Source organism: Garra rufa, chromosome 11, assembly GCF_049309525.1.
Source record: "Garra rufa chromosome 11, GarRuf1.0, whole genome shotgun sequence".
Taxonomy (NCBI): domain Eukaryota; kingdom Metazoa; phylum Chordata; class Actinopteri; order Cypriniformes; family Cyprinidae; genus Garra; species Garra rufa.
The window spans coordinates 2,649,194-2,669,488 of record NC_133371.1 but is presented as its reverse complement, the minus strand read 5'-3'; the positions used below and the strand labels follow the sequence as shown (position 1 = coordinate 2,669,488).

Here is a 20,295-nt window from a genome sequence, read left to right as displayed (position 1 = left end):
TATGTGGTTTTCTCAACAACAAAAACAACAACAAAAAAATAAATATGTCTCCTACCGTTTCCTTTCTAATCTCTATCCTATACGTTGCTGGCTCATTAATATTCAACATACTATTAGCATACTGGGCAGAAATGCAAATTTTAAAAGTACTAGTATCTATTAAGTTCAAGATATCTATGGTCTTATAAGTTACTAGTAACTAAAAAATAAGAACTAGTTCTATTTTTTGTTAACAGGAAGAGTATAATTAAACACTAGTCACTATTGCAATAAGTACTAGTATCTAATGAATAAGTACTAGTATCTAAATAATAAGTACTAGTATCTAATGAATAAGTACTAGTATCTAATGAATAAGTACTAGTATCTAAAGAATAAGTACTAGTATCTAATGAATAAGTACTAGTACTTAATGGAAAAGATACTAGTATCTAAAAAATAAGTACTAGTAACATGAAAATAGATACTAGTACGAGTAATAGATTAAATCTCAAAACGGCTTGCCATAATTATAGAGCTCTCTAATTGAATTGTAACTAAAAATGCAATTACGACGAGTAACACAGGTTAAAACGGCTTGCCATATAAGTAACTTCTTAGTTGCATTTTTTATTGCATAATGTCGAATTGTGAAATATGTGTGATGGCTGTTCAGTGTTTCTCCCAATTATTTTAGACGTGGTGTTGCAGTTGAAAAAAAGGAAGTTGATGTTTTTAGGAAATTAATTAGGTTTTGATTATTTGTTATTTAAAATCTGTGACGATTGAATAGTGTTTGTGTTAAAATGGTCTATGTACACCACATGGTGGCAGTATGTGGTCCATGTAGCAAAATCCATTTTTCTTTAGAGTGAGTTAAAATAAATAACGCTGAAATAGAAAACATGTAAATTATATAAGAAAATATATACATATATATTACATTCAGAATTACATGGATAGTAAGTATATGCTTAGGCCTATATTTAGTCCTCCACCCCAAAGCAGAACAACAGCATTCTATATGTTTGTTTGCTCCTCAAAACAAAGCCTGCCTTGTTCTCTTTGTATCAGTGTATTCTGGACTTTGCTTCATTGATTCCCTTTGATCCAGCTGGTACAGTGGCACAGCTTCGATTAGTGCTCATCTCTAAACAACTGCCAGTGTAATAGTGTTGTATGCTTTGTTTGTAAGGTAAGACTCATAATATGGCTAATATATAATTTGTGCATCTATGTATTTGCATGTACTGTATGTTATTTTTAATCAGTCTTATTTGATACTTTTGATGCAATCTGCTCAGTGTTCTAATCACTTTACTACTGTTGCTAACTCTTGTTAAAACGATCCGATCACAGGTGGACAACGCTAAATACAGGTGTGAACGGGGACTTTCCACTCTCTACCACGCATTCAAACAAAAAAGTTAAATTAGATTTGAATTAAATTACAATGGATACGTGTATGTCACCCATTAAAATAAATGTTATTCGTTTTAGTGGTTTAGTTTTGCATTGGCAAAAACGGAGAAAAACATAATCGTTTTTTATTTTTTGATTGCATTTAGAATAATATAATAGCTATTTGTTTTATCTGATTTTTATCTTAATCCGTTCTGAACACTGGTAAAATTATTCAGAATAGGATTTGCTGACAAATAATAGGTGACTATTTTTTCCCTTCATTGTAATTTTGACTAAAATGTTTAGCAGATTATTTTTTGTTCATGCAATGAACATTTTAAAAATAGCTTTACCAAAAAAAATCCCCTCAAAAAGAAATGAGGACAGAAGTAGTCAAAAGTGGACAGAAGATACGGATTAAAACATGTGAACAGGAATATGTCTCCCTCTTCTACTTGTGATCTGATCGATCAAAGTCCAGGTGTTAACAGGGTTTTGTAATGTTTTTAGACACTTAATTATATATGATTTACAATTATATGAAACTGTACTTTATTAAAATATGTTTAGGCTTATATTAAATGCAGTTGGTTAAAGTAAAGTGAATTAAAGTGCTTAAAGTGTATGTTTATATGTAATTTCATAAGTAATTATCTATTGTCTATTGTCTAATATGGTCAAAGTCTGCTCTTGCATTTGGTAAAATACAATATACTAATTTCTATTGCAACTTGTATGTCATGCATTTAAATACACTTTTAATTACACATTTGCAATACTACAGTTAAAATATAATCAAGTACTTTGCATGTGCTTTAGTATGTTAGTCAACACAAAATAACAGCAAAAGAAATGTATTTCTTTAAAGCGTGGCAAAAGATTATTTAAAAATGAGACTTTTTTAAAAAGGTACTTACAGTTTTTCTCAATTGCTTAAACACATTTCTTGAAATTATGCCTCTTATTTGCGAAACTCTAAACACAAATCCACAACTCCTAACTCAATTCCCCAAACTTCTTATATTGAGGTCAAAATGAAGCTCTCCACTCAAAACAACACAATCTTGCTGAAAAATCAAACTTTGCTCTCAGACATGACACACAAATCCTCAAAAACACACACACTACAACACAGTTTTACACACTGATGAGATAAATTCAAAACAATACAACCAAAACAATCCAAATAAAAAACTTTTCACATGATGAAAACAACAAATCTATGCCTTTGCAAGTGTTTTATTCCTTAATTTAATGTACTGTAGAGTACAGTACAAAACAGCAAACAACAACAAAATATAATTTTTCTGCCCAGAATCCTGTGTTTGGTCTGGGACAGGCCAAAGAACCTCTTCAGCATCACAGGCTAAATTAGCCCTGGCCAGGCAGCAGGGGTCAAATCCTCTTGCATGCCTGATCCAACCCTGGCACTCATCAACTAAAATATATGAGACTGCTTGTTTTCTCGCCCTTGCCCTTCCTCTGTCTCTTCCACGTTGTCGTTGTCATCCACCTTCTTCTCCTCCTCTTCCTCTTTCACCTCCTACTCTTCCTCTTCAAAATTACACATTACTGTATGTGGGATACTGATTGAAAAAGACTGGATAGGATTCACAGTTACACTTGTACTGTACTAGTGGTCTGAGAAAAAAAATAAAAATGCATTACAGTGTCATTGTGAAACAGCAAAGAAAAAGAAATATGGGCACAAAGGTAAAAATAAAAATTAGAAAGTCTACTGTCAGATTTTGTAACTCCTGCGTTGTCCTCTGTCTATATACAGTATGCTTTCCAATTGAAGGTTCAAGAGATGTACCTTTGAGCTATTTCAGAGAACTGCTTTATCATTGGTTGATATACATTATCTTCATTAGTGAAAGTCAAGATTCACTTGAATAATTCATGGCAAATTTACAAAAAGTCTAATAGAAATGTGTAGAATATATGATTGACAGTTTATAACAACTAGATCAAAAATTTTGCATTTAGGTAATGACTTATACGATGAGCTAATGACTTGATGTTTTGAGGGGTCAAACTATTGCACAGAGAACTATATCATACATTTTGAGCAACATGACAATAGCAACTGATAATGTGGGAAACTGCAGACAAATGTATCTAATCAGTTGTATGAATGTACCAAAGCAATCACAACTTGATCAGAAGAATGAGAAGCTTTTTATGATGTGAACAAGAGACTAGATGATGTGGATGTTGAACAAGTAGTTTTGACAATTTCATTTCTGATCTGAGAAATGCACCAAAGTGACTGAGAAAAACTGTAAGCTGACTTTGGCTTCTTTTAGGTTCTGATTTGTGTGTGCTAAATTTTGACTCCTAGTGTTTCCAGTTGGGTAATTGTGTGCTAATTGAGCTCAAACTTCACAGATTGAGTGAACAATGTTGAATGCTTGTGCTTTCTAAATGACCACATGGTGTAAGCACTGAGAAATGTAGGGATTTGTGTGTAGAGTTTTGCAGTAACAGTTCACCAAATATAACTCATGTGTCAAAGCAGGGAATAGTGTTTATTGTTTAGGGAAATGGGTGTGCTTTTTCAAAAATGGCGTTATAGTTTTGAAATTTTAGTTCAAAAGACTGGTTATAGTGTTTTAGCAATTGAGAAAAACTGTAAGTGTATTAAACATAGGCATGAAAGTGTACTCTCTTTATAAACTAAAGCTGACTTTCTGATATTATCTGCAAGTTGTTGTTTTTTTAATACGCTTATGATTAAATACAATTAATCACACCAGCAACAGACAGTAAGAGACAACATTGCTTTTTACATTTTCATTGGCACTGCACATGATAAGTGATAGTATAATATCTACAAAGACACTACAAAGACAAAATGCAGTAATTACACAAACCACAACAAAACATAGTTGATTTTTTATCAGATCCAGTCTGAGCATACTGCATCTTATATAAATATTCTGTCATCTTTGATCTTGTGTCTCTTTCAGAGAATGTCAGAGAGACAGGGACTGAGGGCAGACTCCACCCACTTCACTTTAGATGGAGCCCCATTTCGGATTCTCGGAGGCTCCATCCATTACTTTCGGGTCCCCAGGGCGTACTGGAGAGATCGGCTGCTGAAACTCAAGGCCTGTGGCCTCAATACTCTCACCACGTAAGACCTAGACATGGAATCAAGAACAGCTTTGTTTTTCCTCTCGTAATCTTGTTAGAGAGTCATATTTGTCATATTCATGTTCTGTCTGTCAGGTATGTGCCGTGGAATCTTCATGAACCAGAAAGAGGAGTCTATCTGTTTCAGGAGGAGTTGGATCTGGAGTGAGTGATTTATTTTCATTTCATTTCATTTTTTAAATATATAGTTGAAGTCAAAAGTTTAAGTTTGCAGAATCTGCAAAATGTTAATTATTTGACCAAAATAAGAGGGATCATACAAAATGCATGTTACTTTTTATTTAGTACTGACCTGAATAAGATATTTCACATAGAAGACGTTTACATATAGTCCACAAGAGAAAATAATAGTTGAATTTATAAAAATGACCCTGTTCAAAAGTTTACATACACTTGATTCTTAATACTGTGTTGTTACCTGAACGATCCACAGCTGGTTTTTTTTTTTTCTTGTTTGTCCTGAACAGTTAAACTGCCTGCTGTTCTTCAGAAAAATCTTCAGGTCCCCCAGCATTTTTGTGTATTTGAACCTTTTCCAACAATGACTGTATGATTTTGAGCTCCATCTTTTCACACTTAGGACAACTGAGGGACTCATATGCAACTATTATAGAAGGTTCAAACGCTCACTGATGCTTCAGAAGGAAAAAACATGCATTAATAGCTGGGGGTGAAAACTTTTGAACAGAATGAAGATGTGTACATTTTTTTTTTTTAGTACTGCCCTTCAGAAGCTACAAAAGATACTTACATGTTTTCCAGAAGACAAAACAAGTGAAACTTACCCTGATCTTCAAATTCAAAAAGTTTTTTCCACCCAGCTCTTAATACATCTTGCAATGCTGTGTTTCCTTCTAGAGCATCAGTGAGCGTTTGAACCTTCTGTAATAGCTGCATATGAGTCTCTCAGTTGTCCTCAGTGTGAAAAGATGGATCTCAAAATCATACAGTCATTGTTGAGGTTCAAATACACAAAAACGCTGAAAAACCAAAGAGTTTATAGGACCTGAAAGAACAGCAGGCAGTTTAACTGTTCAGGAAAAACAAGGGACTCATAAACAACTATCACTAAACAAAAAAGCACAGCTGTGGATATTTCAGGTAACAACACAGTATTAAGAGTCAAGTGTATGTAAACTTTTAAACTTTTGAGTCATTTTCATAAATTCCACTATTATTTTCTCTTGTGGACTATTTGTAAACGTCTTTCATGTGAAATATCTTATTCAGATCAGTACTAAATAAAATATAACATGCATTTTGTATGATCCCTCTTAATTTTGGTAAAATAGTTAACATTTAGCGGATTCTGCAAGGTGTATGTAAACTTTTGACTTCACCTGTATGTTCCAATAGAAAGCATTTTTAAATTGTGGTAATTTTTTTTAGAGTATAACTAGTGTAAGAGCTTTCCTCAGAAATAAATATTTCTTTTTTAGCAAATGTCATCATTAATTTATGAATGTCTTTTGCTTGCTTTAAGGGCATACATTCGCCTAGCAGGCGAATTAGGCCTCTGGGTGATTCTGCGTCCGGGGCCGTACATATGTGCTGAGTGGGATTTGGGTGGGTTACCAAGGTTAGTTCCTCACCTGTTATCAAAATGTACATTTCTTGTTGTTTTCTTTAGTCTTTAATCTTAACACTGCACGTTTGTATTATTAACATTTTCTTATTTTTACCAGCTGGCTGCTGAAAGATAAGAACATGAAACTAAGAACAACCTACTCTGGTTTCACGAGTGCCGTGAACACGTACTTTGATAAACTCATTCCAAAAATCACACCTTTCCAAGTAAAATATGCTTTTTTTCTTTGACTATTGTTTATTTGTTAGCTTTTGGTCTTGAATTTGTCTCCACTGCTCTTCCTGCAGTATAAGAATGGAGGCCCTATTATTGCTGTTCAAGTGGAGAATGAATATGGTTCATACGCAAAGGATGAGAAGTACCTGCCGTTCGTCAAAGAGGTATGGCATGAAATAAATCATTATCATTTACTCTGCATTATGATAGGCCAATTCTCTTATACCTACAGAGTTTGTTCTCAAAATCAACAGGCATTACTGTCCCGGGGAGTCTCAGAGTTTCTCGTCACATCAGACAACCATGACGGGTTACAGCTTGGGGTAGTAGATGGAGGTACTTATATATCCATTCATTTATTTAGTGCACCCACTGCTTGTTATTAATGTGATACGAACTGTATTTTGCAAAAGTGCAATCATTTCATTGTGTTTCATTGGTAACACTTTACTTGTGTCTTTATATACAGTGCCCTCCACTATTATTGGCACCCTTGGTAAATATGAGCAAAGGTGGATGTGAAAATAAATCTGCATAATCTATCCTTTTGATCGTTCATTCAAAAAAATCACAAAATTCTAACCTGTCATTGAAGTAAGTCAATAGAACCTAGGGGTGAAATCTCATTTTGAAATAAATGTTTTTCTCTAGTTCACGTTGGCACTATTATTGGCACCCAATTATTGCAACGTCCTTTTCCCAAGATAACAGTTCTGAGTTTTTTTCAACAATGTCTAATGAGTTTGGAGAACACCTGACAAGAGATCAGAGGCCATTCCTTCAAACAGAATCTCTCTAGATTCTCCAGAATCTCTCTCTTCCCAGCTTCATGTTGGTGTCTCTTCTCTTCAGTTTCTATACAGGGTTCAGGTCAGGGAACTGGGATGGCCACGGTAGAAGCTTCATTTCATGCTCAGTACCACAATTTTAGTGTTGATTTTGATGTTTGTTTTGGATCATCGTCCTGCTGGAAGATGCAACCATAGCCCATTATAAGATTTCTAACAGAGGCAGTCAGGTTTTGATTTTTTATCTGCTGGTATTTGATAGAATCCATGTAGCCATGTATCTAAACAAGATGTCCAGGACCTCCGACAGAAAAACAGGTCCACAACATTAAAGACCCAGCAGTATTTTTAACCGTGGGCAAGGGGTACATTTTTATCCCTGTCTGTACCAAAACCATCTGGAGGGTTAGCTGCCAAAAAGCTAATTTTTAGTTTCATCTGACCATAGAAGCCAGTCCTGTTTGAAGTTCCAATCATGTCTGACAAGTGAATATGCTGGAGTTTGTTTTTGGGTGAGCCAGGAGGATTTTTTCTTGAAACCCTCTGGAACAACATGTGCTGATGTAGGGGCTGTTTGATCATTTTATTTTAGACTCAAGACTCAACAATTCTCTGCAATTCTCCAACTGTGATCCTTGGAGAGTCTTTGGCCACTCAAACTCTCCTCCTTATCGTGCTTTAGGATGATATAGACACACATCCTCTTCTTGGCAGATTTGTAACATCTTTAGTTGATTGGAACTTCTTAATTATTGCCCTGATGGTGGGAATGGGGATTTTCAATGCTTTAGCTCTTTTCTTACAGCCAATTTCTATTTTGTGAAGCTCAACAAACTTGTTCTGCACATTAGAACTACATTCTTTGGTTTTACTTCTTGTGATGGATGATTAAGGGAATTTGGCTTTTGTGTTCCTCATATTTATAATCCTGTGGAACAGAAAGTCATTACTGGACGATTTTATACTCGTAGCCACCCTGGTGTGCTAAAAAAAATGTAATATTAATGGGAATATACTTTAGAGATATTTTACTTAGACAAATTTTTAGGAGTGCCAATAATTGTGGCCAACGTGAATTAGAGAAAAACATTTATTTCGCAATGAAATTTCCCCCCCATTTTCCATCGTTTTACTTCAATGAAAGGTTAGAATTTTTTTAATTTTTCGAATGAAAGATCTCAGGGATAAACAATGCAGATTTATTTTCACATTCACCTTTGCTCATATTTACTAAGGGTGCCAATATTAATGGAGGGCACTGTATAATGCATTATGAAAGGTTATTAAAGGGAAAATGCTTTGTAAAATGTGTTGTAATACATTATATCTGTGGTTACAATTATTTATGAGATTGTACAATGCATTATAAGATGCATTACAAGGCATAATCAATGCATTAAAACTACTTTTATAATTCATTATACATTAAGTTTTACCGATTTATATGTTTATGTTTCTGAAAGAAGTCTCTTGTGCTGACTAAGGCTGCATTTATTTAATCAAAAATACAGTAAAAACTGTAATATTGAGAAATATTTTTATGATTTAGAATAACTGTTTTCTAACTTAATAAATTTCAAAATGTAATTTACTGTATTTCTAGATTGGGAATTTAATTTAAAATAAGCTCATTTGGTGCTCAAGAAACTTTTCTAATTTTTATCAATGTTGAAAACATTTGATGAATAGTAGAAAGTGCTAATGTCAAACTTGTCACCTTTAGATCTTCTACCACAAATGATATTTGATTCCCACTTCCTTTAAAAGTTTTGCAGACAGTGAACCTACAGAAACTGACGTTCGGTGATGTACAGCATTTAGCAGAAATGCAGGTCAGTAAAAATTGTCCATATTTGCAATTGTATTTATCAGTTTACTTTGTTAAATGACTGTAGTGTTAAAATGATCACAGCTGTGTTTTAGCACAAATATCTGCTAAATCTACTGTATAACCTGCACCCAACTAAAACCTCTTATACTTTATGTATGATTAAGTATGATGACTTAAAACAAGGAATCCCTAAAAACCGTACTTGTTTATAAAATAAACAATACATTAATGTAACCTACAGCATATAGACAGCACAAAAGAGATTTGTACATTTTCTTTGCTGCAGCCGCAAAAGCCGCTGATGGTGATGGAATATTGGTCTGGCTGGTTTGATGTCTGGGGGGAACCTCATCATGTTTTCCCTGCAGAAGGTAGGGACCACCTAGAATTGACAATCTGCATCTAAGCTTATGCAATAATATACACAGTTGAAGTCAAAAGTTTAAATACACCTTGCAGGATCTGCAAAATGTTAATTATTTGACCAAAACAAGAGGGATCATACAAAATACATGCTATTTTTTATTTAGTACTGACCTGAATAAGATATTTCACATTAAAGTTGTTTACATATAGTCCACAAGAGAAAATAGTAGTTGAATTTATAAAAATAACACTTGATTCTCTTAATACTGTGTTGTTACCTGAATGATCCACAGCTGTGTTTTTTTGTTTTGTTTAGTGATAGTTGTTCATGAGTCCCTTGTTTGTCCTGAACAGTTAAACTGCCCGTGTTCCTAAAAAAAAAACCCTTCAGGTTCCACAAATTCTTTGGTTTTTCAGCATTTTTGTGTATTTGAACCCTTTCCAACAATGACTGTATGATTTAGAGATCCATCTTTTCACACTGAGGACAACTGAGGGACACATATGCAACTATTACAGAAGGTTCAAACACTCACTGATGCTCCAGAAGGAAATACAACACATTAAGAGACGGGGGTGAAAACTTTTTGAATTTGAAGATCAGGGTAAATTTAACTTATTAGTCTTTTGGGTAACATGTAAGTATCTTCTGTAGCTTCTGAAGGGCAGTACTAAATGAAAAAAATACAATATTTAGGCAATTCTGTACAATATTTAGCATTCTGTTCAAAAGTTTTCACCCCCTGGCTCTTATTGCATCGTTTTTCCTTCTGGAGCATCGTTGAGCATTTGAACCTTTTGTAATAGTTGCATGTAATAGTTGCATATGAGTCCCTCAGTTGTCCTTAGTGTACTTTACTATATATAAATGTATTTTATGTGAAATATCTTATTCAGGTCAGTACTAAATAAAGTTTGCAGATTCTGCAAGGTGTATGTAAACTTTTGACTTCAACTGTACATATGATAATTATTGTGTCTGCATCTCTTCTGTTATGACAGAAATGATCTCTATAGTGCGAGAGCTTCTGGATCGTGGGATCTCCATCAATTTCTACATGTTTCATGGAGGAACCAGCTTTGGATTCATGAACGGAGCACTTGACTTGGGATCCTACAAACCACAGACGAGCAGCTATGGTTCACTAGTTTTGATATTTATGACCACTGTATACTACTATTCAAAAGCTTGTAGTCACAAAGATTATTTTTAAATTAGACTGATTTCTGTAGAATCACGTGACACTGACGACTGGAGTAATGGTGCTGAAAATTCAGCTTTGCATCACAGAAATAAATTTTTTAAGGGGGTCATCGGATGCAAAACTCACTTTTACATGTTGTTTGAACATTAATGTGTGTGCAGTTTGTGTACACAACAACCCTACAATGATAAAAATCCACCCAGTGGTATTTTTTTAATCTTTAAAAGTAATATCCCCTTTTTAAAATCAGGTCAAAGTATATTATAGACTTCTCATTAAAGGAACACTCCACTTTTTTTTAGAAATAAATTTTATAGAAGTTGATTTTTATCGTTTTGAAATCCATTCAGCCGTTTTCCTGTTCTGGCGATATCACTTTTAGCATAGCTTAGCATAGATCATTGAATCCTATTAGACCAATAGCATCGCGTTCAAAAATAACCAACGAGTTACGGTATTTGTCCTATTTAAAACTTGACTCTTCTGTAGTTATATCGTGTACTAAGACCGACGGAAAATGTAAAGCTGCGATTTTCTAGGCCGATAAGATTAGGAACTACACTCCCATTCCGGCGTAATAGTCAAGGAAGTTTGCTGCCGTTACATGGCCGAAGCAGGTGCAGTAATATCAGGCAGCACATCGCAACACAACATGACCGTTGGAAGTTACCTAGCTGGGAACTAATTCAGGCGCTGCGTGATATTACTGCGCCAGCTGAGTACATGTTACGGCAACAAACTTCCTTGACTATTACGCCGGAATGGGAGTGTAGTTCCTAATCTTATCGGCCTAGAAAATCACAGCTTTACATTTTCCGTCGGTCTTAGTGGACGATATAACTGCAGAAGAGTCAAGTTTTAAATAGGACAAATACCGAAACTCATTGGTTATTTTTGAACACGATGCTACTGGTCTAATAGGATTCAATGATCTATGCTAAGCTATGCTAAAAGTGATATCGCCAGAACAGGAGAACGGCTGAATGGATTTCAAAGCGGTAAAACTCAACTTATTAACTCGGGGGGAGTTGGAGAATGAGCCTATTTCCAAAAAAAGTGGAGTGTTCCTTTAAGACCCTAAAGAATCATATCGACTTGTGGAAAATGGGCATCCGATGACCCCTTTAAAATATATTCAAATAGAAAACAGTAAAAATTGTAATAAAATTCCACAATACTGTTTATGATCAAACAAATGCAGCTTAAGAAAATGTAAAAAAACAAAAAAATCTTTTAGTCCCCAAACTTTTGAATGGTAGTATATGTATGCTTTTGCTCTTTTAACAATGGGAACTTAAACATCGTCACCTCTGCATTTCTTTTAGATTATGATGCTCCACTGACTGAAAGTGGGGATTATTCAACCAAGTATCATCTCTTGAAGAACCTGCTGAGCACCTACAGCAGTATGTTTCTACAATGTTGTCCCTGATTACACAATCTGATGTTTTAAAGTGTATTTATGGAGCTGAAGCTCTCTGCCCTTGTCTCTATTAATGACAGAGGAGTCAACATCGGAGCTGCCAGCTGTGCAGAGCAGAAGAGCATATGAACCGGTGGCTGTGACTCATTATATGTCACTATGGGACAGTCTTCAGTGTGCAGAAAAAGTAAGAACAATGCATCCCACTATTTCTATCTTGCTTTCTTTCTTTTTTCACTCTTTCTTTCACTCTTTCTTTCTTTATTTCTTTCACTCTTTTTTTTCTTCATTTAATCGTTCACTCTTTTTCTTTTACTCTTTCTTTCACTCTTTCCTTCTTCCTTTAATCATTCACTCTTTCTTTCTTTCTTTTTCACTCTTTCTTTCTTTTTTCTTTCACTCTTTATTTCTTTCTTTCTTTCTTTCACTCTTTTTTCCTCCTTTAATCTTTCACTCTTTTTCCTTCACTCTTTCTTTCTTTTTCACTCTTTCTTTCACGCTTTCTTTCTTTCTTTCTTTCTTTCTTTCTTTCTTTCTTTCTTTCTTTCTTTCTTTCTTTCACTCTTTCACTATTTCTTTCTTTTACTCTTTCTTTCTTTCAATCAATTCAATCTTTCTCTCACTCTTTCTTTTTTCGGTCTTTCTTTTTTCTTTCACTCTTTCTTTCTTTCTTTCACTCTTTCTTTCTTTCAATCAATTCATTCTTTCTTTCTTTCACTCTTTCTTTCTTTCAGTCAATTCAATCTTTCTTTCACTCTTCCCTTTTTTCACTCTTTCTTTCTTATTTCTTCAGTGTGCAAAAACAGTAAGAACAATGTATCCTACTTTCTCTTTCTTTCTTTCTTTCTTTCTTTCTTTCTTTCTTCCTTTTATCTTTCACTCTTTCACTCTTTCTTCCTTTAATCTTTCACTATTTCTTTCTTTCTTTCTTTCTTTCTTTCTTTCTTTTTTCTTTCACTCTGTCTTTCACTTTCTTTCTTTCACTCTTTCACTATTTCTTTCACTCTTTCTTTCTTTCACTCTTTCACTATTTCTTTCACTCTTTCTTTCTTTCTTTCTTTGTTCAATCAATTCAATTTTACTTTCTTTCTTTCAATCAATTCAATGTTTCTTTCTTTCACTCTTTCTTTCACTTTCTTTCTTTTTCTTTCTTTCAATCAATTCAATCTTTCTTTCTTTCTTTCACTCTTTCTTTCAACCAATTCAATCTTTCTTTCTTTCACTCTTTTTTCTTTCACTTCTTTACTTTACCTAAAAATGTAACACAAATGAAGATATTTGTTACAAAATTCTTTCATCATTTTTGTCTATCCATTGAAAGTTGACATAACCACGATTTTGACTTGTGAGAATGAACCTCATTTGTTTTTGTGCATCAAACATATACGTTTTAGCCTCCATATCATTAAAACTGACCCAGTGTACACTGTTTTATCACTAAATATCCTGTTTCACTAGAAAATGTGTCACATTACAAAAGAATAATGGGTTTGCGAATGCTGCTTCATGTTCATGGTATACGAAAAAAATAGAAAGACGAAAACACGTTTTGCAAGAAATGTTCCCAAAATGACTAAAGACCATTTGTCCAATAGCCTTTCAGCGCGGACGATCCTGTCAGCATGGAGAACCTTCCAGTAAACCACAACAATGGTCAGTCGTATGGATACACGCTCTATCAGACTGACATTTATTCAGGAGGAGAACTCAACTCAAAGAACAACGTTCGTGACAGAGCTCTGGTAAGACCATTTCCTATCAATCTCGGCCTCCATAAAGGTTATTAATTATTAATTATCAAATTAAATCAAGGAGAGAATTTAATTCTAATTCATACTTTTTTTTAAAGGTGTTCATTGACAGAGAACTCATTGGTATTTTGGACAATAAAACACAGAAGGTTAAAATATCTAACAGTAAGGTAAGTATCATGCACTGTTGGTAGTTTTACACAAGGGCAATTAAACTAAACTTGCCAAACAAACAAACAAATATCAAACTAAATCTTTTTGATTTACTGTAATCTTTTTCCTAAAATGATTTAATGCAATGTTGTGCTAATTACATTTTATGATTAATTCCTGTGTATTTCCCTAACTTCTGTTCACAGGATGAGAGGACCTTGAGCTTGCTTGTTGAAAACTGTGGACGAGTGAACTATGGTCCAGCTCTCGCCAACCAACAGAAAGGTTTAATAACAGTGTAGTAAAAATGATCAACTATTGACATGGTTTAATTGCATCTCACTATAATATAACAGATATGAGCAGGAGTGTAGTGAGCATAACAATGTACTCATTAATTTTTATTTTTTTCCCATGCAGGTCTTGTTGGAGATATAACTTTGGACAGTGTCCCTCTAAAGAAGTTCACCATGCACTGTCTGGATATGAAGAGCAGTTTCATGAAAAGGTTCATTCTGACTCTTTGCCTCTGTATTGTGTGTCTGTAGTGCTGTTTAGAACCAGGTAACTTCAGCTGCAGAAGATGTTTGCATAACTTTTTTATCTGGGGTTTAAGAACTGGTATAATGCCCTACCTTTGGTACTTACGCAAGATATAAGTGCTATAATTGTGAAATGAATTCATGCTCTAATATATTTTAGAGTAGTCGATGTGCAGCTTGTATAGCAGTATAGATTTACTGTCCTCTGAAAGTAACTCAACATACAGCCATTATTGTCAAAATAGCTGGCAACAAAAGTGAGTACACCCTAAGTGAACTTGTCCAAAGTGTCAATATATTGTGTTAGCACCATTGTTATCTGGCACTGCCTTAATCATCCTGGGCATGGTATTGATCAGAGCTGCACAGGTTGTTGCTGGGATCCTCTTCCACTCCTCACGGAGCTGCTGGATGTTAGACACATGGTGCTTCTCCACCTTCCGCTTGAGGATGCCCCACAGGTGCTTAATAGGGTTCAGGTCTGGAGACATACTTGGCCACCCCATAACATTCAGCTTCCTCAGGAAGGCAGCTGTCATCTTGGTGGTGTGTTTGGGATTATTTTCTTGTTGGAAAACTGCCGTTTGGCCTAGTTTCTGAAGTGAAGGCATGTTCTGCTTCAGAATGTACAGTACATAATGGAGTCCATGTTTTCCTCAATGAACTGCAGCTCTCCCAGCAGCACTCATGCAGCCCCAGACCATGATGCTACCACCACCATGATTGACTGTAGGCAAGACACAGTTTTCTAGGTACTCCTCACCAGAGCATCGCCACACATACTGGACACCATCCGAGCCAAACAAGTTTATCTTATAGTCTTATCAGCCCACAGGACATGGTTCCAGTAATTCATGCTCTTGGACAGGTTGTCTTCAGCAAACTGTTTGTGGGCTTTCTTGTGAGCCAGCTTCAGATGAGGCTTCCTTCTGGGATGACACCCATGCAAACCGACTTGTTTCAGTGTGCGGCGTATGGTCTGAGCACTGCAACCTTTAAAGCAATGCTGGCAGCACTCATGCATCTGTGTTTTGAAGCCAGGTTCTGCATCTGACGCACAGAATGAGTGCTCAGCTTAGTTGATTGACCCTTGCGAGGCCTGTTTTGAATGGAACCCATCTTGGAAAACCTCTGTATGATCCTGACCACTTTAGTGTAACTCGGTTTCAGGGTGTTACTGAACCTCTAATAGCCTTGGCCATCTTTGTGGAGAGCAACAATTGTAATTCTCGAATCCTCAGAGAGTTCTTTGCCATGAGATGCCATGTTGAACATCCAGTGGTCAGTATGAGAGAATTGTACTTAAAGCACCTAATTTTAACTGCTCTAAAACAGGATACACAAGTTTGTATGGTCCTGTCAAGCAGACAAAAACATAAACATGATGAATAGGACATGTGGCTTTACATGGATAAACAACATACTGCTGTTATCACTTAGGGTGCACTCACTTTTGTTGCCAGCTATTTTGACAATAATGGCTGTATGTTGAGTTTTCAGAGGACAGTAAATCTATACTGCTATACAAGCTGCACACTGACTACTCTAAAATATATCCAAGTTTGATTTCTATAGTATTGTCCCTTGAGAAGATATACTAAAATGGTTGCTGAAATGTGAGGGGTGTACACACTTTTGTGAGATACTGTATATCAACCTTTACAAGTTCATGATACAAGGACAGACATGAAACTGTTCTTTTAATTCTATCAAATAAATAATAGATAACTTCATACATTTTTCTGGTCACAGTTTAGATTAGTATCCAATTCTCACTATTAACTATTAACCATTACTGTTTATTAATACTTAGTAAAGTAGTTGTAAAGTTTAAGAATTCTTAATAAAATCTTGCAGAATTAGACATTAATATGTGCTTTTTAAGTAATAATAAACAGTCAATATCCTAGTATATTCATGCTAATAACCAACTAGTTACTGTAATAGTAAGAATTGGACACTAAAGTGTTACAAATATTTTTATTAACTCAAAGTATTTAAAGTGAGAAGAGTACATAAAAAGCATGCATTTTAAGGTTAGACTTTAAGTTTTGATGTTAAATCCACTATTGTATTGTATATAAAAGTTCAGTTACATAAGGCGTTAATAAAATTACAGAAATAAACAAGAGTAATCCCTTGCTTTACTTTTTCAATGGAAAAGTAATTAAATTACAGTAACTAATAGTTACACCCGACACTGTTTACAACCTACTAATTACTCATTATCATTCTGAAAAAATGATCAGGGTAAACACTGCTCACCTTTGATAGTTAGGACAAAACTGTATGGAAATTTTCACCTAAAAATGAAAAATTGCTGACAGTTTACTTCCATGTAGATAAGTTTGTTTCTTCATCAGAACAGATGTGGAGAAATGTAGCATTACATCACTTGCTCACCAATGGATCCTCTGCAGTGAATGGGTGCCGTCAGAATGAGAGTCCAAACAGTTGATAAAAACAGATGGACAATAATCCACAAGTAATTCACACCACTCCAGTCCATCAGTTAACATCCTGTGAAGTGAAAAATGGCATGTTTATTAGAAACAAATCCATCATTAAGGCATTTTAACTTTAAACCATTGCTTTCGGCCAAAATAACCAGTCCATTATCCAAAATAATCGTTCTCGCACATCAAACTCCACCAATGTATTTGTTTAGACAGTTTGTTTTGATTTGTAAACAGTGCTTGATCGGTTCATATTTCTCTTCTGATTCAGACATTTTTTCAGTGGAGAAAGCAATATTATGCCTACACTCTTAAAAATAAAGGTGCTTCACGATGCCATAGAAGAACCTTTTTTGTCTAAATGGTTCCATAAAGAACCTTCAACATCTGAAGAACCGTTCTGTTTCACAAAAGGTTCTTTGTGGCAAAAGATTATAAAAAGGTAAGAAAGAGATGGTTCTTTAAAGAGCCTTTGACTAAATGGTTCTTCATGGAACCAAAAATGGTTCTTCTATGGCATCACTGTGAAGAACCTTTTAAAGCACCTTTATTTTTAAGAGTGTAGAGGACTTGTATTTTAGTTGGAAGCAATGTTTTAAAATTGTGTAATTTGTGGATTACTATGATGTTTTTATCAGCTGTTTGGACTGTACATCTGACGGCACCCATTCACTGCAGAGGATCTATTGCTGAGAAAGTGATGGAATGCTAAATTTCTCCAAATCTGTTCTAATGTAGATCAAGCTTATCTACATTTTGGATGACCTGAGGATGAGTAAATGTTTGGCAAATTGTTGGGTGAAATATTCCTTGAATCTCTACATTTTTCTTAGACTGCAGTCTCTAAAATGGACACCTGTTGGTACGAAGCCCACCTACCCTGCGTTTTTCAGAGGATCCCTGGTGGTGGATCAGCCCACAGATACTTTTATGAAGCTGCCAGTAAGTATTCAGCAAATTTTTGCACAGTTTTGTTTCCTCACATTTGCTTTTCATCCTTGAATGGCATGTTTCCTCATAGCCTTAGTAAACAGATGACACAGTTGTTCTGTATTGTTGGCAGAACTGGAGTAAAGGAGTGGTTTTTGTGAACGGGCAAAATCTTGGACGCCACTGGTCGATCGGTCCTCAGAATGCCCTCTATCTTCCTGGTCCCTGGCTCAAGAGTGGAGACAATGAGGTGAACAACGACAGTGAAAGCCGGTTGTAGAGTCAATACAAATTCAGTGCCTTCCTTTAAATCTAAATTTTAATACATGTCAATTTTTTCCCTCTTTGATCATTTAGATTATTGTTTTTGAGGAACTCAAAGCTGCAGAAACAATCCAATTTGCTGAAAATCCAGAATATGGCAAGACAGTGGACGTATCTACACAACTGTTTTGCACCCTGTTGTGAAACACATCTGCAGCCTTACAATGAATCTCAGGCTTACATTTATCAAAACACATCTGAACATGAATACTTAAGCAAGACACCACAAGTGAAAAGAGTTCAGATTTAGTAATAGACTTCCCCAGTTGATAATCATATTAAAGACAACTGTTTAATTATGCAAATGAGGCATTATCTGGTTAAACATGTCCTAATTTGCATACATTTCTAAATCAGTAGTCTTAAAATTGGATAAAGCCAGATTTAAAATTCTGATGTTTTAGAGTTTGGGTTTACAGAATTTAGATATATCTCTTTTTATCACTCCATAAATTAGAAAATATTGTCAAAAATTTATATAAAAAATGTTATTATATAAATCAGGCTATATTATATAAAACCCTTCAGAATGTAAATAAAATAAATAATAAAACACATAAAATGCTTTAATTACAGGGAAGAATTTTGGCTCAGTGCAGGAGAAAAAAAATCATAGCCTTTAAACATATGTATTGTAATTTAAACCTACAGATGGAGTAAAGATAATATGCAATAAAATGAATACTTTAATGTGTATTTTAGATGTTTTCTTTACACTAGTTTGATAAATTCGTGCTATGGAAGCAAAATAGCCCACAATCTAAAAACAATGCAAAAACTGACCACTGCACGCTGCAAAAAAAAGCTTTTCTTACTTTGATTTTTTGTCTTTTTTCCCCACAAAATATCTACAAATTCTTAAAGCAAGAAGGATTTTCTAGACAAGTAAAGATTATTCAAAATTAAGTCAAAATCAAGTGAGTTTTTGCTTAGAACAAGTTAAATAATCTGCCAATGGGGTAAGCAAAAAAATCTAATTTAAAGCAGAAAACAAGATGATTTTTCTTACCCCATTGGCAGATTATTTTGATTGTTTCAAGCAAAAACGCACTTAATTTTGACTTGTTTTTCCTGAAAACAAGACAATTTTTTACTCGTCTAGAAGATCCTTCTTGATTTAAGAATTTTTAGATATTTTGGCTGGAAACAAGACAAAAACAAATCTAAGTATGAAATGCATTTTTTGCAGTGTGCTTAAAAAAATGCTTGTAGTGTCTTGCCTTTTAATATTCAACCTGTACTAGTTGTATTAACTGTACCTAATCATGGATCATATAAATAAGCACAACACATATTACTTGCAAAATGATTCTCTACAATAAAAGAACATGCTAGAAATAATACACTGTCATTGAAGTGTTGATTTGGTTTGTCAGATACGGACGCTGGTATGCGGTATAACAGAAGTGACCTGTTCTTTTGAACATGTAGAAGAGAAAAGTATGGCCTGATTAGCTGAACTTTTCAGAGTATGTTGAAGATGATTATGAAAGTTTGCTTGCATTTAATCAGGCTGTGTAATCAATGTTTTCAGATGAATAAGAGGAGAAAATGAAGGATTTAAAGGGTTCTTACACTCAAAAAAATGGTTTTGTGCCACTGTTAGTTTTATTTAAATCTTTTTTTTTGGAACAACGTAAATATATATGGTTAACCACCAAAACACTACTGTATTGTGCTTAAATAACTTAAACTGTTTAATAATCCACTTTACTTAATTATAAATCGTTAAAGTAACGTAAAGGGTTTCATTTCGCCATTCAAAAACCGGATGTGACGATTTCCAACGTATTTGATGAAGACAGCGCGAAAAAGGATCATGGCGGCAGCACTAGATTTAGCAAGGTAAGAACATTTAAAGTTTCTCGTATTAACACCAAGTCTTTAGTTTCTGTTTGCGTTGCTGACTTTAAGTTCAGAATTTCGGGTTAGTCGAGTATTGTGCGTAATTGGTTTATTTCGCCATGTATAGGGAAAATGTGAGTTTAATTGTGCACGTGGAAACCTCATGATTCTCTGTATTGACCATTTAATATATACGTGTAACTTACTTGTGGAACAAAGTATTGGACAGTAACTTATATTACAATTCAGAAGTTTAATGGCGAAACTTCCCTGATCGTTTATTAAGGTTTCTCAAGTTTCATTACAATTGTCTAATGCTGGAAAATTCAAATGAT

At 34.6% G+C, this 20,295-nt stretch overlaps 1 protein-coding gene across 1 annotated transcript; it reads left to right on the top strand.

The window, feature by feature from the left end:
- The first annotated feature begins 1,058 nt into the window (after nucleotides 1-1,058).
- On the top strand, nucleotides 1,059-19,456 carry LOC141345699 (beta-galactosidase-1-like protein 2). The gene is made up of 19 exons (XM_073850593.1): nucleotides 1,059-1,174; nucleotides 4,356-4,522; nucleotides 4,618-4,686; nucleotides 6,026-6,121; nucleotides 6,228-6,336; nucleotides 6,418-6,510; nucleotides 6,601-6,682; nucleotides 8,902-8,966; nucleotides 9,252-9,336; nucleotides 10,334-10,471; nucleotides 11,862-11,942; nucleotides 12,040-12,146; nucleotides 13,555-13,701; nucleotides 13,809-13,880; nucleotides 14,070-14,148; nucleotides 14,284-14,371; nucleotides 17,695-17,803; nucleotides 17,925-18,041; nucleotides 18,149-19,456. The coding sequence occupies exons 2-19, from the start codon at nucleotides 4,359-4,361 to the stop codon at nucleotides 18,257-18,259; spliced, it is 1,812 nt and encodes a 603-aa protein (XP_073706694.1). The 5' UTR covers nucleotides 1,059-1,174; nucleotides 4,356-4,358; the 3' UTR covers nucleotides 18,260-19,456.
- Nucleotides 19,457-20,295: the final 839 nt, after the last annotated feature.